General features: G+C 48.2%; 1 protein-coding gene across 1 annotated transcript in view; it reads left to right on the forward strand.

The window, feature by feature from the left end:
• The first annotated feature begins 962 nt into the window (after nucleotides 1-962).
• The window catches only part of LOC148507429 (NXPE family member 3-like), a 62,687-nt gene continuing 40,160 nt past the window's right edge, over nucleotides 963-23,489 (forward strand). Inside the window, exon 1 of the mRNA XM_088446097.1 lies at nucleotides 963-995. Within this exon, the coding sequence (XP_088302223.1) occupies nucleotides 963-995 (33 nt within the window). The remainder of the gene's footprint in view (nucleotides 996-23,489) is intronic.

The following is a 23,489-nucleotide window of genomic DNA, read 5'->3' on the forward strand; positions in this document are numbered from 1 at the left end:
TTTGTTTATACCTCCAATTAATCCAATTAATATTTGTACATACTAGGTCTTCATTGGTCATCTGTACTTTAGACATAATATTGACATATTTCTGCATTATCTTATTGTTCCCATGAGTTCATCTGTCATGGCCGCCCATTTAGCCTTCAGTTCTGCTTATTGCAGGTAAATGCTATCTCAGCTGCTGTTCTATACATGTTAAAACATATACATTTTAAACTTATTGCTAGAACAATTTTTATAGCAGTTCAACCTATACATATCTTTGCAGTTAATCACCCGTGCGGTCACGGGTTTTGCCCACTTTGGCAGCTGACGGCTGCATGCGAACGCATCTAGCGAACGGGTCTGAATTGGGCCCACAGATTCCAGCAGCTTTTTGCAGCTTGCCTGCTACCCACTGCTGCACAGGCAAGCTTTATCTCTATGGGCTCTATTTATTAACATTATTTTTACTAAAATAAAGTGAAAAAGGGTGTTTTGTGTTTTCACACCCTTTTCACATTATTTTAGTATCACCTGTAGTTATTACAGGGCAATTGGAGTAGAATTCATAAAATTCTACTCCAACCCCTAAGTATCACTTATTTTTAGTAATCAGATTGCATTTCCCATAATTGTAATGGGAAATGTGATCCGACCAAAGTTACTAAAAATAAATTGTAAAAAAACACAGGAGAAAGCCCTGTGATAATAATGCACCTGGAGGTGGCGTTATCCAGGGTCTCCCCCGGTTAACGGGCTCCTACTCTGCTCTAAATGGCAGAGCAGCCCCAGTGATCAGCTATGTGGTCTAAACAGATCACACGCTGATACACTGCTAAAAAATAAATAAATAGTAAAATAAAAAATTTACTTACCTGACTCCATGGACCGGTGATTGGGGCTCCGGTGATGACTCCTCTCCGGTCAGCTGGTCTCCCATGCTGCACTGCGGCCCAGTCATCAGCTGACCGGAGGACATGGAATACATCACTGGAGGCCGGATCATGCAGGTAAGTGTAAATAAGGGAGAGGGGGGGTCGCGGGGAGGAGGGGGGTCGCTGGGAGTCCGCGATCATTGGAGGTGGGGCTTAACGGCTGGGCTTAGCGCAGGGAGGGAGGTAGCAGCAGCGGCCGGTCAGCGCATGCACGGGAAACATGTCACTGTATTTTTTTGCAAAAATACCGTGACTAGTGTGCGGAGAGGATTCGCAGGGACAGAGCTTTCTCGCAAGTAGTAAATCCCTGTGATATTGCCTGAATTCGCAATGTGAATTGAGTCGGTAATATCACACTACAATCTGCATTACTAATGTGGATTGTAGTAGATATCCTTTTCTTTTGCCCAAGTATAAGCCTACTGTGAAAAAGGGGGAAGATGGAGTGACTATTATAAAGGGATCCCCATCTCAATCACCCTCTCAACATCATCTTTATGAAAAATGCTCTTAGAATGTTACATTATTACATTTATTTTTACATCTCTAGTGTGAGGGTTATAACTAGGGGGGTGCACCGGCCACTTTTCGTGTTTTGGTTTTGGATCTGGATCTTTCTTTGTGTTTTGGATCTGGATTGGTTTTGCCAAAACCACCCTTCCGTGTTTTGGGTTCTGGGTTTTGTGTTTTGGATCTGTATTTTTTTTTTAAAAAGCATAAAAACAGCTAAAATCACAGAATTTGTGGGTTTTTCTGCTCCTATGCTATTATTAACCTCAATAACCTTAATTTCCACTCATTTCCAGTCTATTCTGAACACCTCATAATAGTGTTTTTATGTCCAAAAGGTTGCACCGAGGTAGCTGGATGACTATGCTAAGCGACACGAGTGGGCGGCACAAACACGTGGCCTATCTAGGCGTGACACTGCAGTGGCAGACAGGATGGCAGTTTGAAAAACTAGGCCCCAAATAGTACATAATGCAAAGAAAAAAAGAGGTGTAAGATGGAATTGTCCTTGGGCCCTCCTACCCACCCTTATGTTGTATAAACAGGACATGCACACTTTAACAAACCAATCATTTCAGCACCAGGGTCTGCCACACGACTGTGGCTGAAATGATTGGTTCGTTTGGGCCCCCACAAAACAAGCTGGCAATTAATCTGTCCCTGCACAAACTGGCTCTACGGAGGCAAGATGTCGTCCTCATCCACCGATTCCTCACCCTCATCCTCACAGAATATTAATTTGTCCCCGCTGGAAACCACCACCACAGGTCCCTCTGTACGTTCTGGAGGCTGGTCTCCCTGGAAGAGTTGATAATTCATTTTGATGAACATCATCTTCTCCATATTTTGTGGAAGCAACCTCCTACGCCTTTCGCTGACAAGGTTCCCGGCTGCACTAAACACTCTTTCAGAGTACACACTGGAGGGGGGGCAACTCAGGTAAAATAGAGCCAGTTTGTACAGGGGCCTCCAAATTGCCTCTTTTTCCTGCCAGTACAGGTACAGACTGTCTGACATGCCTACTTGGATGCTGTCACCGATGTAATCCTCCACCATTCTGTCAATGGTGACAGTATCATATGCAGTGACAGTAGACATGTCAGAAATTGTTGCCAGGTCCTTCAGTCCGGACCAGATGTCCAAACTTGGTCCTGCCTGCCCTGCATCACCGCCAGCAGGTTGCTTAGGATACCTAAGTTTTTACCTGGCATCCCCAGTTGCGGGAGAAATGAAGAAGGAGCTGTTGACGTGTCACGTTCCGCTTCAGCTGACAGTGTTTTCACCAGCAGGTCTTTGCACCTCTGCAGGCTTGTGTCGGCCGGAAAGAGAGACACCACATAGGCTTTAAACCTAGGATTGAGCATGGTGGTCAAAATGTAGTGGTCTGATTTCAACAGATTGACCACCCTGGAATCCTGGCAAAGCGAATGAAGGGCTTCATCCACAAGTCCCACATGCCGAGTGGAATCGCTCCGTCTTAGCTCCTCCTTAGCTCCTCCTTCACTTTCTCCAGCTGCTTCTGCAAAAGCCTGATGAGGGGAATGACCTGACTCAAGCTGGCAGTGTCTGAACTGACTTCACGTGTGGCAAGTTCGAAGGGCTGGAGAACCTTGCACAACACGGAAATCATTCTCCACTGCACTTGAGTCAGGTGCATACCCCCTCCTTTGCCTATGTCATAGGTGGATGTATAGGCTTGAATGGCCTTTTGCTGCTCCTCCATCTTCTGAAGCATATAGAGGGTTGAGTTCCACCGCGTCACAACCTCTTGCTTCAGGTGATGGCGGGGCAGGTTCAAGAGTGTTTGCTGGCACTCCAGTCTTCGGCACGCAGTCACTGAATGGCGAAAGTGGCCAGAAATTTTTCGGGCCACCCAAAGCGTCTTCTGCACGCCCGTCGCTTTTCAGAAAATTCTACACCACCAAGTTTATTGTGTGAGCAAAACATGGGACGTGCTGGAATTTGCCCAGATGTAATGCCCGCACAATATTGGTGGCGTTGTCAGATATCACAAATCCCCAGGAGAGTCTAAGTGGGGTAAGCCACTGGGCGATGATTTCCATCAGTTTCTCTAAGAGGTTGCCGGCAGTGTGCCTCTTACTGAAACCGGTGATACACAGCATAGCCTGCCTTGGAACAAGCTGGCGTTTCTGAGATGCTGCTACTGGTGACGTTGCTGTTGTTGCTGCGTAAGGTGATACATCTACCCAGTGGGCTGTCACAGTCATATAGTCCTTAGTTTGCCCTGTTCCACTTGTCCACATGTCTGTGGTTAAGTGGACATTGGGCACAACTGCATTTTTCAGGACACTGAGGACACTTTTTCTGATGTTTCTGTACAGTCTCGGTATCGCCTGCCTAGTGAAGTGGAATCTAGACAGGATTTGGAACCGGGGACACACTACCTCCATCAATTGTCTAAATCCAACTGCACTAATGGCAGATACCGGATGCACGTCTAACACCAAAATAGCAATCAAGGCCTCAGTTATACGTTTTGCTTCAGGATGACTGCTGTCGTACTTCAGCCTCCTTGCTAAGGACTGTTGGAGGATCAATTGTTTAGTAAAAGTAGTGGTGTTCCTACTTCCTCTCTGGGATGATGAACGACTCCCAGCAGCAGCAACAGCAGCAGCGACAGCAGTAGGTGTAGCAATGAGGAATCCCAGATAGGACAGTCAGTCATGCCAGTGACATGGCCTGCAGGACTACTTCCGATCCTGACTAAGGAGGAAATTGACGAGGAGGGAGTTGACGGTGTGGTTTGCAGGCGCTTGGATACAACAGGACAACAGGATTTAGGTGTCCCTAGACTGCTTACGGTAACTTTTTATGAACGTGCTGCAGGTGGCGTATAAGGGAGGATGTTCCTAAGTGGTTAACGTCCCTACCCCTACTTATTTCACCTTTACATATGGTACATATGGCAAGACAGTTGTTGTCCGCATTTGGATAGAAATATTGCCAGACCAAAGAGGTGGTATGTTTGGTCTTCTGCCTAGGCATGACCGTGATGGGCTTTTTCATCACACGGACAACAACTGTCTCCCCCGGAGCCTGATTTAAACAAACCACATCACCATCAGAATCCTCCTCACCAACTTCTTCCTCAGCGCAAGCTACACCAGTATCCTCATCCTGTTGCACTTCAACAGTGACATCTTCAATTTGCATATCAGCAAGTGACCTGTGGGTGCTCCTTTCAGCACTTGCAGGGGGCGTGCAAATGGTGGAAAGAGCCACTTCTTCCCGTCCAGTGATGGGAAGGTCAGGCATCGCAACCGCCACCACACTTGGACTCTCCTTGGGGATTTGTGATATCTTCTTAGAACGCACAGTTCTTCGCTGTGCTTTTGCCAGCTTAACTCGTTTGATGTTTTTAGCGGGAGGTGGGCTTCCATCGTCATGTGAAGCTGAACCACTAGTCATGAACATAGGGAAAGACCTTAGCCGTTCCTTGCCACTCCGTGTCGTAAATGGCATATTGGCAAGTTTACGTTTCTCTTCAGATGATTTAAATGTTTTTTTTAAGGTCATTTTCCTGAACTTTGTCATTTGGGATTGTATGTGCCCTCTACTATGACATTGGGCATCGGCCTTGGCAGACGACGTTGATGACATGTTATCGTCTATGTCATGACTAGTGGCAGCAGCTTCAGCACTAGGAGGAAGTGGTTCTTGATCTTTCACTATTTTATTGTTATCGGAGAAAGTTTGGTCCTCCATTTAAGTTATATTGATATATACATGCGGCTAAGGCGCACACAAACAGAAAATTATTTTTTATTTTTGTTGGAGACTAGTGCACTTTGTGGGTTACACCACCCTTTAAGAAATGAGCCAGCCGGCCCTTTACTTATGGGACACAGGCACACGCTTGGCGCTGCTGCTTTGTTGATGCACATGCAGCCACAGTGCACACAAATCACAAACACAGAAAATATTTTTTTATTTGGTTTGGAGTGCACTTTGGGGGTTACAGCACCCTTTAATGGTCAAGCCAGCTGGCCCTTTACTTATGACACAGGCGCACGGTTGGCGCTACTTTGTTGATGCACGTGCGGCTACTGCGCACACAGGGTCTCATTCAGACCCGCTCGCGAGTGCAGGACGCTCGCAAGCGGGTCAATGTTACCCAAATGCGCATGCGCACAACGGAGGGAGCTCCGTCATGCGCATGCGCGAAACCCGGCTAGCGACAGCCAAGCTGTTGCTCTGGGACTCGCACCAAAGGGGGCGTGCTGTCGATGGTGAGTGACAGCACGCCCCCTTTGGTGGGCGTGCCAGGGGCGTGGCTGCCAGACGGAGGCATTCCCATGGGAACGCCTACCGTCTTGGTCCGGCCCCACTGACATCACTAGTGATGTCAGTGGGAGTGATTTTGGCTCTGATAGAGCCAAAATCACTCCAGGGCCTGCGGCAGCGAGACCCTATCGCAGGGTCTCGTCGCAAGCCTGATGGTCGCGATGGTCTTGACCATCATGACCAGTATCATGGACGCTCGCATAAGCTGTGGGTGGTAACCCACAGCTCTGCGAGCGTCCAAAAGGCCGCTCCAAATTTAAATAGGACGGCCCTGATTCAGAGTGAGCGCTCTGGTCAGAGCGTCCGGCTCTGAATCAGGGCCACAATTCACAAACACAGAAAAAATATATTTTTTTATTTTTTTTGGAGTGCACATTTGGGGTTACAGCACCCTTTAACAGTCAAGCCAGCTGGCCCTTTACTTATGACACAGGCGCACGCTTGGCGCTACTTTGTTGATGCAATTGCGGCTACTGCGCACACAATTCACAAACACAGAAAAAATATATATTTTTATTTTTTTTGGAGTGCACTTTGGGGGTTACAGCAACCTTTAACGGTCAAGCCAGCCGGCCCTTTACTTATGGGACACAGGCACACGCTTGGTGCTGCTCCTTTGTTGATGCACGTGCAGCCACAGTGCACACAATTCACAAACACAGAAAATATTTTTTTATTTGGTTTGGAGTGCACTTTGGGGGTTACAGCACCCTTTAATGGTGAAGCGAGCTGGCCCTTTACTTATGACACAGGCACACGCTTGGCGCTACTTTGTTGATGCACGTGCGGCTACTGCCCACACAATTCACATACACAGTAAAAATATATTTTTTTCTTTTTTTGGGGGTGCACTTTGGGGGTTACAGCAACCTTTAACGGTCAAGCCAGCTGACCCTTTACTTAAGACACAGGCGCATGCTTGGCACTACTTTGTTGATGCACGTGCGGCTACTGCGCACACCATTCACAAACACAAAAAAATATATATTTTAAATTTTTTTTGGAGTGCACTTTGGGGGTAACAGCACCCTTTAATGGACAAGCCAGCCGTCCCTTTACTACACAGGCACACGCTTGGTGCTGCTCCTTTGTTGATGCACCTGCAGCCACAGTGCACACAATTCACAAACACAGAAAATATTTTTTATTTGGTTTGGAGTGCACTTTGGGGCTTACAGCACCCTTTAACGGTCAAGCCAGCCGGCCCTTTACTTATGACACAGGCGCACGCTTGGCGCTACTTTGTTGATGCACGTGCGGATACTGTGCACACAATTCACAAACACAAAAAAATATATTTTTTAGTTTTTTTGGAGTGCACTTTGGGGGTTACAGCACCCTTTAAAGGACAAGCCAGCCAGCCCTTTACTTATGGGACACAGGCGCACGCTTGGCGCTGCTCCTTTGTTGATGCACGTGCAGCCACAGTGCACACAATTCATAAACACAGAAAATATTTTATTTCATTTGGAGTGCACTTTGGGGGTTACAGCACCTTTTAACTGTCAAGCCAGCCGGCCCTTTACTTATGACACAGGCGCACGCTTGGCGCTACTTTGTTGATGCACGTGCGGCTACTGCGCACACAATTCACAAACACAGAAAAATTTTTTTTTTTATATTTTTCAGAGTGCACTTTGGGGGTAACTGCACCCTTTAATGGTCAAGCCAGCCGGCTCATTACTCATGACACAGGCGCACACTTGGCGCTACTTTGTTGATGCACGTGCCGCTACTGCGCACCAAATTCACAAACACAAAAAAATATATATTTTTTTGTTTTTTGAAGTGCACTTTGGGGGTTACAGCACCCTTTAACGGACAAGCCAGCTGGCCCTTTACTTATGACACAGGCGCACGCTTAGCATTACTTTGTTGATGCACGTGCAGCCACAGTACACACAATTCACAAACACAGAAAATATTTTTTTATTTGGTTTGGAGTGCACTTTGGGTGTTACCGCACCCTTTAATGGTCAAGCCAGCCGGCCCTTTACTTATGACACAGGTGCACGCTTGGCGCTATTTTGTTGATGCACGTGCGGCTACTGCGCTCACAATTCACAAACACAGAAAATATTTTTTTATTTGATTTGGAGTGCACTTTGGGGGTTACAGCACCCTTTAACGGTCAAGCCAGCCGGCCCTTTACTTATGACACAGGCGCACGCTTGGCGCTACTTTGTTGGCGCTACACGTACGGCTACTGCGCACACAATTCACAAACACAAAAAAATATAGTTTTTTATATTTTTTGGAGTGCACTTTGGGGGTTGCAGCACCCTTTAGCGGACAAGCCAGCCGGCCCTTTACTTAAGGGACACAGGCACACGCTTGGCGCTGCTCCTTTGTTGATGCACATGCAGCCACAGTGCACACAATTCACAAACACAGAAAATATTTTTTAATTTGGTTTGGAGTGCACTTTGGGGGTTATAGCACCCTTTAACGGTCAAGCCAGCCGGCCCTTTACTTATGACACAGGCGCACGCTTGGTGCTACTTTGTTGATTCACGTGCTGCTACTGTGCACACAATTCACAAACACTAAAAAATATATATATATTTTTTTTTTGGAGTGCACTTTGGGGGTTACAGCACCCTTTATCGGACAAGCCAGCTGGCCCTTTACTTATGACACAGGCGCACGCTTGGCGCTACTTTGTTGATGCACGTGCGGCTACTGCGCACACAATTTACAAATACAAAAAAAATATTTTTTTCATTTGCACTTGGGGGGAGCACCCCTGATGGACAGAGCACCCCCTGGACAACACTACAGCACCCCTTTAGGACTGGGACACTGCACAGGACTTCGGAGTGGACACAGCCACTATGGACAACTGACTGCACAACACAGTCCAGCCAGCCCCTATGGACTTTGGAGGAGTGGACACAGCCCCTATGGACAACTGACTGCACAGCACAACACAGCCAGCCCCTATGGACTTTGGAGGAGTGGACACAGGGCCTGATTCAGAGCCGGATGCTATTTGCGCTCGCTTGTTCAGAAAAAGGGTTCGGCTATTTAAATTGAGCGCTTGCTCTTTGCGGTCTGTTGACGCCTCTATGTCTGAGCGAGCGAACGAAACATGCGCTCGCTATTATGTAAAGACGCCCCCTGGCCGCTCGCATCCTACGTTATCTCCGCTATTTATTTGATTAATCGAGTACATCGAAAGGCATCTGAACTGCTCGCAGTGCTTGTGGTATGTTTATCCTACCGCAATCATGCGAACAGTTCAGGCTAAGAAACAACCAAGTGACGTGGTCGATGACGCTGCTTTGTTAATTATGCACACCCTTAAAACGCCCGTTTTGACCGTTTGGCACGCCTGCTTTCGGATCACCACTCCCCGTTTTCAAGCACCTTCCCCTGTTACCACCCACAAATGCCTCAACCTGTCACTCAAATTAGCAGGCACTCGCTATTTTGCGAGCGCTCGATTTCCGACCGCAATGACTGGTTGGCGCATGCGCATCACGACCCATATGCATGTGCAGATGTGCGAACATCCCTCGGAGCAAACGAGCGGCCGCTTACGAGCGGCTCTTAATCAGGCCCACAGCCCCTGTGGACAATAGCAGCACTGCACAACTCAGCCAGCCCCTATGGACTTTGGAGGAGTGGACACAGCCCATATGGACAACAGCAGCACAGCACAACCAGACCCTATGGACTTTGGAGGAGTGGACAAAGCCCCTATGGACAACAGCAGCACAGCACAGCACAACACTACACTGCACTACACAGCCCAGCCAGCCCTAACTCCCACCCTCCCTCTTCACTGTCCACAGCCGAGTGAGAAAATGCGCCGACACGGGTACCTTATATAGAATCCAAAACCCGCGAGACCCGGAAGGTGGGATGATGACATTTTGCCTCGATTTCAGATCCGAGTCAGGCGGGAAAAGTCGAGCCTGACTCGGATCGGCCTCGGATTGGGGGGGTTCGGCTTTCAGAAATCCGAACCCGCTCACCCCTAGTTATAACCAGAGGACATACTGCACCATAATATATTACGCAGAATACATAACTGAAAGTTTTCCTGTTTTTTCTCACTAGCCATTGTTAGCACTCCCTCGCCACCTAGTGGTGATATGGATAAATTCACCATGCCATCCACTCCAGCAAGATCCCAACGTGCAAAGGCTGACAGGAAAGGGGATAACCGTCTGTCAACAGACCATTTAGATTTAGAATCTGCGGGCCCCGACATTTCGGCTGCTCCCAATTTGTTGGAACCCACTTCCTCGTCACTAAAACATAGCTCCTCTGCGACACCTGCTTACCCATTCAGGTATTCAAGTATAATTTCACTCACAGAGCCCACAGAGCTGTAATTTTGTCAGCAGCGGCTTGCAAGATGGTACGCATTGAATGGCAGAAGGGTAGGCACTTCTCCCCCGCATTCTGCCCTCTTCCTAGAATTTCCACTGCATTCGCGGGTCCCCGTGTAAGGGGCAGGGCTTAATCACGTCATTTAGCCCCGTTCCCTATGTAAATGTGCGCCAATCATGGCTATTTACTATGAAGGGATCGGGGCTTAATGACACAAACATCAGGCCCTGCCCCGGTACAACTCACTTGCTTCTCCTCCCCGGACATCTCCCGGGCAGGAGAAATTAAAGGTAGGCAACTATGCTACAGATGCTTTATATATTTTCTCCTGTATTAGCAATGTTCTCATGCTTTTAGTTAAATCATCCTATCTTCATCATATTTGACTCTCAATACATGAGTAAGGGTCAATGGTGTCACAAGGGTGTCAATCGCCGAGGGGTGACACCAAAGTGCAGACTCCCCCTCAGTGACAGAATTCTACTGTAGAATTCCGTGCAGCACTCGGCACTACAAGTATACTGGTCCCTGGGGGCAGATCCACACCTCCAGGACCCCCTGAAGAGACTAAAAGCCGGGGTTCGGGTGCATGGCCCCGCCCCCCACCCACGAGACCATGCCCTTGTAATGGGGCTACACCCCCTTGTCACGGGGACACGCCCATTTTCCCCGGCGTGCAGCGGTGCGGCACGCACTGCTAAGCTGCCCACCCCAACCCGCACCAGGTGCATCAACAGGTAGGGATAACTTAATTTAACATACCTTATCATTATTCAAAATGTATCAGCTTGGCCTTGGCGCATACTACTTGCACCATGGTCAATTTTTCTTAGAATTGGTTCATGGGAAAACTTTTCTCTTATATATTTTGATCTTATTCTCTCCTCATCCCTCTCTCTCCTGCCAAACCTCTCCTATCCACTTTTGTACAGCCACATAAATCGGGTGTTTACAACTGCTCTTCATATTGCTTGGACCCTCCTGCCGTGGACCCTGTGCTCCCTGGATCTGGCTTTGGCAGTGCCCTATACCTACTATTTTTATGCATGCTTGATATTAAAATGTGCTCCTGGAATGTTCAGTGCATTAATTTGTTCGTCTTTTTTGTAATATTTACACCTGAGCTATATATAACAGATAGTTTTTTACCCCCCTTGCCAACTCATACTAGGACGAGATTTAAACCTTGCTGCCTGATAATTCATGGATTGGCGATCCTCTACATACACCCCGTATAGACAATGCAAAATCGGCATTCAGTGCCTTCTGAAACATCTACAGTTGGTTGATATTTGGCGTCTTCATCACCCAATCGATTAAGAATTTACTTTTTTTTTCTGCACCACATTCTACATTTTATAGAAAAGATAATTTTTTACCCTCTAAAATTTTTAGCTTCCACAATCAATAATTCGGGTATTGAGTCCCCAGGCCTGACAGACCATGCCGTGATTTGGATTAAATTTAGTTCTACAATTACTACTGGTAATTACAGACTATGGCGCTTACCATCTATTATAGACTGCTTGGAATGACTAGGCTTTCGCTAACTCCCAAAATCTGAATGATCCTTCTTTATATGGGCAGACCACAAAAGTGGTACTCTGAGGGAAGATTCTATCATTTGTTTCTCACCACACAAGACACCAGTCGGAGATGACTTTTTCAGCTCAAATTGCTTTGACCCAGGCCTGTGAAACTTTACGCCAATCACCCTCAACTTTGAACAGAGCCAAAATTTGAAGAATGTAAAGTGACTTTTGACGCATTGGTGCAGCAGGTCCGTGATGGTAATGCCCGCAATAATAAATATGCATTTCACATACATGGTAACAAAATAGTAGACTTTTATCTAACTTAACATGGACACAGAACTACATGGTATTACTATCTTGGCTCTGGTTGACAATGATGAAACTTTACAAAGTACTGGGCCGGCCATCCTAGATAAACTTCACACTTTTATACTCCAAATCGTATTCCCATGAACATATTGACATAATGAATAAAACAGGAGATATGGTAAGAACTTACCTTTGTTATCTCCGTTTCTACGAAGTCCTTAGGGTCCACAGGGATACCTTGGGGTATAGGTCTTGGCTCCACAGCCATGGGCACCACAGAGTTAAAGATGTCCTCCCAGGATGCACTGGGCCCCCTCCTATACCCCGCCCTCAGGCCAAGGCACCTCAGTTTTAGTATCAAGCCATAGGCCGGGAGAGAGGAAAAAGGAAGAAGAAAGTCTGGAACACACAAGATTCACATTCTCATAGAAAAGGGAGACAGAAACTGGTGACCAGAACACCCCCCTACGGAAGCACAGGGCGTCAGGGCGGGCGCCCTGTGGACCCCAAGGACTTCGTAGAAACGGAGATAACAAAGGTAAGTTCTTACCATATCTCCTGTTTTCTACCTCAGGGTCCTTAGGGATCCACAGGGATACCTTGGGGATGTCCCAAAGCAGTATCCTTCAAGGGAGGGGACGCTCCTGTGCCGAGAGGAGAATCCGCCGCCCGAAGGAAGCATCCTGAGAAGCAAATGTGTCAAAAGCGTAATGCTTGACGAAAGTATGGACAGAGGACCACGTGGCCGCCTTACAAAGCTGAATAGTTGAGGCGCCACGTCGAGCTGCCCACAAAGGTCCCACAGATCTTGTAGAATGAGCTTTCACAGAGGGTGGCACTGGGAGTCCCTCGTGAGTGTATGCCTCAGAGATCGCCATGCAGATCCAGCATGCCAAAGTCTGTTTATTGGCAGGCCAACCCCTCCTATGAAATCCATATAGGACGAACAAAGAGTCAGATTTTCTCAAAGAACTGGTACGGTCCACGTAAATCCGCAGAGCCCGTACCACATCCAAAGAAGCCTCACCAGCTGAGAGATCAGATGAATTAAAGGCTGGGACCACAATTTCCTCGTTAATGTGGAAACTAGACACTACTTTAGGAAGGAATTCAGGACGGGTACGAAGTACCGCCCTGTCCGAATGAAAAATTAGAAATGGGGGACGACACGAAAGAGCCCCCAAATCCGACACCCTTCTGGCTGAAGCAATAGCCAGAAGGAACACTGTTTTTGCCGTAAGCCATTTCAGATCCACAGAACCCAGAGGTTCAAATGGAGGATCCAGTAGCGCCTTCAGGACCACAGCCAGATCCCATGGAGCTACCGGATGGACATAGGGAGGCTGGATGCGAAGGACACCCTGCATAAAGGTACGGATATCAGGCCGCGTGGCAATCCTTAGTTGAAACAAAACCGACAGGGCAGAAACATGCACCTTCAGTGAAGCAAGGCGTAGACCTAAATCCAAGCCTGCCTGAAGGAAAGCCAACACTCTCGATATTCTAAACTCGCGAGGATCGTACGCTTTAGGGCGACACCACTCAAAATAGGTATGCCACACCCTGTGGTAAATTCTAGCTGAAGCCAGCTTACGAGCATGTAACATGGTATTGACCACCGCTCTAGAGAAACCCTTGGACCTCAAGAGGGAAGCCTCAAGAGTCACGCCGTCAAAGATAGTCGACTCAGATCCGGGTAGAGACAAGGACCCTGAGACAATAGGTCCGGCCTCTGAGGTAACAGCCAAGGAGTGTCGATGGATAGACACTGGAGATCCGAGTACCAACTCCTTCTGGGCCACGCCGGGGCCACCAGCAGGATCTTGCCTCCTTCCTGCCTGAACTTTCGAATTACTCGAGGCAGCAGGGAGAATGGAGGAAACAGGTACGCGAATTGGAAGTTCCACCGTGCCGACAGAGCGTCCACCAGGAGAGCTCCCGTGTCTCTTGTTCGGGATCCGTACGCCCACAGCTTGCGGTTGTGTCTGGAGGCCATGAGGTCTATTTCGGGAAGACCCCACTTGTCCACCAGGAGTAGGAACACCTCCTGGTGAAGAGACCATTCCCCCGGGTGTACATCATGGCGGCTGAGGAAGTCCGCCTCCCAGTTCAGCACACCCGGAATGAAGACGGCCGAAATGGCCGGCAGCTTGCCTTCTGCCCAAGTCAGAATGCGGGACACCTCCTTTAGAGCAGCTTGGCTTCGAGTTCCTACCTGACGATTTAGGTAAGCCACCGTGGTGGCGTTGTCTGACTGAACCTGCACAGGTTTCCCTAGCAGGAACGGTCTTGCATGTTGCAGCGCCCTGAACACTGCTTGAATTTCCAATATATTGATTGGCAGGTTCGATTCCTCCGACGTCCACCGGCCCTGGAAGACATGTGGGCCTGTCACAGCGCCCCAGCCCCGAAGGCAAGCATCCGTTGTTAGAAGGACCCAATCCAAAATCCAAAACGCACATCCCCTGCTGAGATGAGACTTTTGTAACCACCACGTCAAAGACAGGCGCACTTCCGGAGTGAGCCTGATCATCTGCGTCTTTATTCGACGGGGATTTCTGTCCCATCTGGACAGGATCAAAATTTGTAGAGTCCTGGAGTGGAACTGGGCATACTCCACCATGTCGAACGTTGACACCATGGATCCCAGTAACTTCAACGCCGAGAGAAGAGACACTCGGCGACTGCTTAGAACATTGCGTATCTTGGACTGCAACAGGGATATCTTTTCCTCCGTCAAAAAGATCCTCTGTTGCTGAGAGTCCAACAATGCCCCGAGATGGACCATAGTCTGAGAAGGAATTAGAGAGGACTTCTTCCAGTTCACTATCCAGCCGTGAGCCTGCAATACCGATATTGTCAGTTGTAGATGGCTGCAAAGGACTTGTGGCGACCCTGCCAACAACAGAAGGTTGTCCAAGTAAGGTAACAGTTGAACTCCCTGCAACCGCAGGTGTGCCGCTATGGTCGCCATTACTTTTGTGAACACCCGAGGAGCCGTGGAAAGGCCAAACGGTAGGGCCTGAAACTGGTAATGGAGGTCCAACACTGTAAATCTGAGGTAGCGCTGATGAACCCTGGCAATGGGGATATGCAGGTAAGCATCCTGAATATCCAGGGACACCATAAAATCCCCAGGCTGCATAGCTAAAACAATAGAACGCAGAGTCTCCATCCGGAACCGAGGGACCCTTAAAAACTTGTTCATGGACTTGAGGTTGAGTATAGGTCGGTATGATCCATTTGGTTTTTGAACCAGAAAAAGGTTGGAGTAATATCCGGTCCCTCTCAGGGATAACGGAACAGGTTCTATTACTCCCATTTGAAGCATAGAACGCACCGACTCTTGGATCGCTAGAGCCTTCGTTGGATCTGAAGGACCTGCTGTTACAAAGAACTGATGAGGAGGCCTTCTGCGGAAGGAGAGGGCATATCCTTGAGATACCACCTCCCGTACCCAAGTGTCTGTGGTAGTTTTGAACCAACACTGGGCGTATTGCAGAAGTTGGCCTCCCACCCTGGGATCCCCCAAGGGGAGGCCCAACCCGTCAGGCTGAGGGTTTATCTTCCGGCTTGGCAGCTGGACTTCTGGTACTCCAAGCTTGCTTCTTGGTCTTAGTGGTCTTTTTGGGACCTGAAGGTCTCGGAAAGGACTGAACCCTAGGTTTTCCCGGAGGGCAATAGGGCTGAAAGGACGGATTTTTAGACCCAGACGGAGTCGGGGCTGAGGGTAGACACGCAGATTTGGCAGCCACCAACGTGTCTACTATTTTGTCCAAGGCTGGTCCAAACAGGACCTGTCCATTGTAGGGTAAGCATTCCAAGCCTTTCTTGGATTCAGCGTCCGCCCTCCACGAACGTAACCACAAGGAGCGTCGAGCGGCCACAGCCGCAGCAGAAATCCTAGAAGTAAGCAGGCTCAAATCCAAAGCTGCTTTGTTAATGTACGTAGCGGAATCCCGAAGGTTACCCACTAACATAACCTGTTCGCTGGTACCCTCAGAAGCGAATGATGTCTCCAAAACGTCCGCCCACCTTTCCATAGCCTGGGCCACCCAGCAGACAGCCATAGCTGGTCTAGATGCTCCTCCAGCAAGGGAATAGATGGACTTAAGACACACCTCCACCTTACGGTCTGTAGTATCCGTCAGAGAAGACATAGATGGCATAGGCAAAGTTGCGCTCTTTACTAAGCACGTAACGTGAGAATCCACCTGAGGAGGAGACTCCCATTTAGTGAAATAATCTTCGGCAAAGGGATAAGTACGTGCCAGACGCTTGTGAGGTTGAAATCTTTTTCCTGGAGATTTCCAGGCCTCCTCCATGTGATCAACTAGCTGACCAGATAGGGGGAAAACTGCTGCAGCTCCTTTAACCTCTTTAAAATAAGCATGAGTAGGCGCTGCAGGTAAGTTGTTGTCAGTAATTACCATGGCCGCACGGATTGCCCGTATGAGGCCTGGAATGTAAATACTAGACTTAGCCTCTGCTTGAGGAGTGTCGGTGTCCGACAAATCTAGAATTTCGCCCTCATCAGACGACCCGTCATCCTCATCATCCTGAGCGGATGGATATGACAATAACGGTCTTTTAGCAGGTCTGGATTGATCCTGCTGTGTGCTCCGCACCCCAGAATCAGACAAACCTGGGTCAGCCTGATTAAGGACCTGTTGCGGGGGGTACTGCATTACTATCGGTCCCGGAACTCCCAGAACAGGAGGCGGGACTACCGCCTGCTGTGCAAACCCCAATTGTGGAAACGTAGGAGGGGCTGCAAGCCTATTTACAAGAACAGTCAGGGCTTGTGCAAAACAAGCCCAAGGTGGTTCCTGAGAGGTGCTGGGTACAGCAGAGTTACCAGGGACAGCCAAACATGCAGCACATAACCCATCCTGGAGTACCGCCCCCTCCCCCACACCTGCTTTACATCTGGAGCAGGAAAATAGGAGAGGAACAGAGTCCTCACTGGGCATAGTGGTATGTGACTCTCCTCTCACAGAAATAAATCATAAACTGTGAGGTAAATTCCTACCCTGACAGTACTGGCACTGAGAGGGCTGGTCAAGAGGAAGAAATAGGGATAGCTAAAATGGCTGACAGGAGAAAAATCAGGCACACAGAGCTAGCATAAAGTCACATACAATGCAGAAACGCTGCACTAAGTGCACTATCACTTACACAGACTTACAGCCTGGCAGTGATAGCGCTACATACGCTGACCTTTACTGGAGGAGAGGTATGTAAGGGGCACCCCAGGATCCGCACCCTGTCACCACAGCGTCTGCATAAAATGGCCGCCGGAGGATGAAGGGAGGCGGGCCTGAAGAGGATCACTGCCTCAGCCCGCCAAAGCCTTAATGTAAGTCGCCGACAGCAGTGATGGGGAGGAGCCTCCTGTGCGCTACAGGGAAGGCATCCTCCCCTGGCAGGCCATTAACCCCCCGGGATGCTGGAGCGTGTTCCGCAATGCTCCAGCCCCATATCCCTGGTGGTCAAGTGGAGAGCGCAGGCATCCGCCTGGCTCCACTATACTGTCGTCCCCAGGGAGCCCCCAGCCCTGGGGACGCCGGACTGTGATTCAGCGGGCGCCTACCGCAGACGCCCGCTGCTTACCTGCTGCCCCCCGTAGGTCCGGCCACAGTCCCAGGCCCCCAGAGGTTCCGCTAGCAGGAACCCCCAAGAGCCCGCCGAGCTCCCCGGATCACTACCGGTGGTCGGCGCCGGCGGGGGTGTCGGAGCGGTAGCATGGACGTCCACTGGACAGTCCTATGCTACCGCTCTTGAAGATCTTCAGGGGCTGTTACACAGCCCCCCTCTGTGATGACCCAGCTTCCCGGCCGGGCACCTACTGAAAACTGAGGTGCCTTGGCCTGGGGGTGGGGTATAGGAGGGGGCCCAGTGCATCCTGGGAGGACATCTTTAACTCTGTGGTGCCCATGGCTGTGGAGCCAAGACCTATACCCCAAGGTATCCCTGTGGATCCCTAAGGACCCTGAGGTAGAAAACAGCTTTTTTGAACTAAATTACTCTTCCACAATTATCAAGCTTTATCCCAACCCATTACCAAATTGGAAGTCGCCACCACCATCAAAGACCTTAAGCGTGTAAATCCCCAGATGGTTATTCCAGAGAATTTTATAATATTCTCCTATCCTCTAAAGTTGCCCTACTTACAAATCAATATAATTAAATTTTTTCCAGCAACCCCATACCTGCTTACTTTAACAATGCTATTATAAGGGTAATACCTAAACCAGGTAGAGATCCAACTGTTCCTGCCTCCTACCGCCTGATGTCAATATTAAATGTTGACTACAAACTTTTCACTGAAATTACAGCAGATCAGTTTAAACTGGTAATACCCTCATTAGTGTACCCGGATCAAACCGGCTTTGTATGGGGACGTAGTGCAGTTTCTAACATTCGCAAAGTTTTTGCTGTATTACAAAACTTAGAAGAAATTCATAAAAATGATTTATATATTCTCTTATCACTCGACACGGAAAGGAATTCAACCTCGTATTCTGGGACCTTTTTGTATGAATCTCTACATAGATTTGGGTTTCCCCTTCAAATTGTAACTCTCATTCCAATTATTGAACTCGACTTTCTCTTCTCGTATTATGGCAAATTATTTCTTTTTGCCCCCAATTTCAATACAGAGAGGCATCCGTCAAGGCTGACCCCTTTCACCGCTATTGTTGGCTTTTGTCTTGGAACCTTTGGCCACTGAGCTAACATTTCATTTTACAGTATTCAGGTGGGCAGTGTTGACTTGAAGCTCTCTTTGTGATATGCTCCTTATTATTTCCCAACCTACATTATCTATACCTACAATACTGGAAGTTCCTTTGCAGGATATAAAATGAATGTTATGAAATCCGAAGTCCTACCATTGACTCGACCTGATCTGTTGCATCAATGTCTTGTTTTCTCTACCAAGTTACACATTAGTAAATCCAGACAAAAATATCTAGGTATTTTTTATTACACCTTCTGTACAATATATTTATAAGGCCAATTTTCTTCAAATTATTGAAAAATATTACACAAAAAATTAGGGGTGAGCACCGGCCACTTTTCGTGTTTTGTGTTTTGGATCTTTCTTCGTGTTTTGGATCTGGATTGGTTTTGCCAAAACCACCCTTCCGTGTTTTGGGTTCTGGGTTTTGAATCTGTATTTTTTTTTAAAAAAGCATAAAAACAGCTAAAATCACAGAATTTGTGGGGTTTTCTGCTCCTATGCTATTATTAACCTCAATAGCCTTAATTTCCACTCATTTCCAGTCTATGCTAAAAGATATTAGTGGGCGGCACAAACACGTGGCCCATCTAGGAGTGACACTGCAGTGGCAGGCAGGATGGCAGTTTGAAAAACTAGGCCCCAAATAGTACATAATGCAAAGAAAAAAAGAGGTGTAAGATGGAATTGTCCTTGGGCTCTCCCACTCACCCTTATGTTGTATAAACAGGACATGCACACTTTAACAAACCAATCATTTCAGTGCCAGGGTCTGCCACACGACTGTGGCTGAAATGATTGGTTCGTTTGGGCCCCCACAAAATAAGCTGGCAATTAATCTGTCCCTGCACAAACTGGCTCTACGGAGGCAAGATGTTGTCCTCATCCTCCTCATCCACCGATTCCTCACCCTCTTCAGTGTTGTGTACATCCTCATCCTCACAAAGTATTAATTTGTCCCCGCTGGAATCCACCACCACAGGTCCCTCTGTACGTTCTGGAGGCTGGTTTCCCTGGAAGAGTTGATAATTCATTTTTATGAACATCATCTTCTCCACATTTTGTGGAAGCAACCTCCTACACCTTTCACTGACAAGGTTCCCGGCTGCACTAAACACTCTTTCGGAGTACACACTGGAGGGTGGGCAACTCAGGTAAAATAGAGCCAGTTTGTACAGGGGCCTCCAAATTGCTTCTTTTTCCATGAGAGTACAGGTACGGACTGTCTGACATGCCTACTTGGATGCTGTCACTGATGTAATCCTCCACCATTCTGTCAATGGTGACAGTATCATATGCAGTGACAGTAGACATGTCAGAAATTGTTGCCAGGTCCTTCAGTCCGGACCAGATGTCCAAACTTGGTCCTGCCTGCATCACCGCCAGCGGGTTGCTTAGGATACTTGCTTAGAAAAGTTTTTCCTGGCAACCCCAGTTGCGGGAGAAAATGAAGAAGGAGCTGTTGACGTGTCACGTTCTGCTTCAGCTGACAGTGTATTCACCAGCAGGTCTTTGCACCTCTGTAGGCTTGTGTCGGCCGGAAAGAGAGACACCACATAGGCTTTAAACCTAGGATCGAGCACGGTGGCCAAAATGTAGTGGTCTGATTTCAACAGATTGACCACCCTGGAATCCTGGCAAAGCGAATGAAGGGCTTCATCCACAAGTCCCACATACCGAGCAGAATCGCTCCATCTTAGCTCCTCCTTCGCTTTCTCCAGCTGCTTCTGCAAAAGCCTGATGAGGGGAATGACCTGACTCAAGCTGGCAGTGTCTGAACTGACTTCACGTGTGGCAAGTTCGAAGGGCTGGAGAACCTTGCACAACACGGAAATCATTCTCCACTGCGCTTGAGTCTGGTGCATACCCCCTCCGCCTATGTCATAGGTGGATGTATAGGCTTGAATGGCCTTTTGTTGCTCCTCCATCCTCTGAATCATATAGAGGGTTGAGTTCCACCGCATCACAACCTCTTGCTTCAGGTGATGGCGGGACAGGTTCAAGAGTATTTGCTGGCCGGTGATACACAGCGTAGCCTGCCTTGGAACGAGCTGGCGTTTCTGAGATGCTGCTACTGGGGACGTTGCTGTTGTTGCTGCGTAAGGTGATACATCTGCCCAGTGGGCTGTCACAGTCATATAGTGCTTAGTCCGCCCTGTTCCACTTGTCCACATGTCCGTGGTTAAGTGGACATTGGGTACAATGGCATTTTTCAGGACACTGAGGACACTTTTTCTGACGTTTCTGTACGGTCTCGGTATCGCCTGCCTAGTGAAGTGGAATCTAGATGGGATTTGGAACTGGGGACACACTACCTCCATCAATTGTCTAAATCCCACTGCACTAATGGCGGATACCGGACGCACGTCTAACACCAACATAGCAGTCAAGGCCTCAGTTATACGTTTTGCTTCAGGATGACTGCTGTCGTACTTCATCCTCCTTGCTAAGGACTGTTGGAGGGTCAATTGTTTAGTAAAAGTAGTGGTGTTCCTACTTCGTCTCTGGGATGATGAACAACTCCCAGCAGCAACAGCAGCAGCAGTAGGCATAGCAATGCAGGATCCTCCAGAGGAATCCCGGATAGGAGAGTCAGTCATGCCAGTGACATGGCCTGCAGGACTACTTCCGATCCTAACTAAGGAGGAAATTGACGAGGAGGGAGTTGACGGTGTGGTTTGCAGGTGCTTGGATACAACAAGACAACGGGATTTAGGTGTCCCTGGACTGCTTACGGTCTTAGCCAAAGTTTCTGAACTTGACAGTAACTTTTTATGAATGCGCTGCAGGTGCCGTGTAAGGGAGGATGTTCCTAGGTGGAAAACGTCCCTACCCCTACTTATTTCACCTTTACATATGGTACATATGGCAAGACAGTTGTTGTCCGGATTTGGATAGAAATATTGCCAGACCAAAGAGGTGGAATGTTTGGTCTTCTGCCCAGGCATGACCATGATGGGCTTTTTCATCCCACAGACAACAACTGTCTCCCCCGGAGCCTAATTTAAACAAACCACATCACCATCAGAATCCTCCTTGCCAACTTCCTCCTCAGCACCAGCTACACCAGTATCCTCATCCTGTTGTACTTCAACAGTGACATCTTCAATTTGCATATCAGCAAGTGAACTGTGGATGCTCCTTTCAGCACTTGCAGGGGGCGTGCAAATGGTGGAAAGAGCCACCTCTTCCTGTCCAGTGCTGGGATGGTCAGGCATCGCAACCGCCACCACACTTGGACTCTCCTTGGGGATTTGTGATATCTTCTTAGAACGCACAGTTCTTCGCTGAGCTTTTGCCAGCTTAACTCGTTTGATTTTTTTAGTGGGAGGAGGGCTTCCATAGTCATGTGAAGCTGAACCACTAGTCATGAACATAGGGAAAGACCTTAGTCGTTCCTTGCCACTCCGTGTCGTAAATGACATATTGGCAAGTTTACGTTTCTCCTCAGATGATTTAAATGTTTTTTTAAGGTCATTTTCCTGAACTTTGTCATTTGGGATTGTATGTGCCCTCTACTATGACATTGGGCATCGGTCTTGGCAGATGATGTTGATGGCATGTTATCGTCTATGTCATGACTAGTGGCAGCAGCTTCAGCACTAGGAGGAAGTGGTTCTTGATCTTTCCCTATTTTATTGTTATCGGAGAAAGTTTGGTCCTCCATTTATGTTATATTGATATATACGTGCGGCTAAGGCGCACACAAACACAGAAAATATTTTTTTATTTTTGTTCAATATTAGTGCACTTTGTGGGTTAAACCACCCTTTAAAGAAATGAGCCAGCCGGCTCTTTACTTATGGGACACAAGCGCACGCTTGGCGCTGCTCCTTTGTTGATGCATGTGCAGCTACAGTGCACACAATTCACAAAGACAGAAAAAAACAAATTTTTTATTCTTTGTGGAGCGCACTTTGAGGGTTACACCACCCTTTAACAGACAGACGCATGCTTGGTGCTGCTGCTTTGAGGATGCACGTACAGTGCACACAATTCACAAACACAGAAGAAAATGTTTTATTTTTGTTGGAGTGCACTTTGGGGGTTACACCACCCTTTAACAGACAGATGCACGCTTGTCGCTGCTGCTTTGAGGATGCAGGTGCAGCTACAGCCCACACAATTCACAAAGACAGAAAAAAAGGAGAATTTTTTATTTTTTGTGGAGCGCACTTTGAGGGTTACACCACCCTTTAACGGACAAGCCAGCTGGCCCGTTACTTATGGGACACAGGTGCACGCTTGGCGCTGCTCCTTTGTTTATGCACGTGCAGCCACAGTGCACACAATTCACAAACAGAAAATATTTTTTTATTTGGTTTGGAGTGCACTTTGGGGGTTACAGCACCCTTTAACGGTCAAGCCAGCCGGCCCTTTACTTATGACACAGGCGCACACTTGGCGCTACTTTGTTGATGCACGTGCGACTACTGCGCACACAATTCACAAACACAGAAAAAATATATATTTTTTTGCACTTGGGGGGAGCACCCCTGATAGACAGAGCACCCCCTGGACAACACTACAGCACCCCTTTAGGACTGGGACACTGCACAGGACTTCGGAGTGGACACAGCCCCTATGGACAACTGACTGCACAACACAGTCCAGCCAGCCCCTATGGACTTTGGAGGAGTGGACCCAGCCCCTATGGACAACAGCAGCACAGAACAACACAGCCAGCCCCTATGGACTTTGGAGGAGTGGACACAGCCCCTATGGACAACAGCAGCACAGCACAGCACAACACTACACTACACAGCCCAGCCAGCCCTAATTCCCACCCTCCCTCTTCACTGTCCACAGCCGAGTGAGAAAATGGCG

The sequence above is a fragment of the Taudactylus pleione genome, unplaced genomic scaffold (genome assembly GCF_031769625.1).
Source record: "Taudactylus pleione unplaced genomic scaffold, aTauple2 ptg000393l, whole genome shotgun sequence".
Classification (NCBI taxonomy): Eukaryota; Metazoa; Chordata; class Amphibia; order Anura; family Myobatrachidae; genus Taudactylus; species Taudactylus pleione.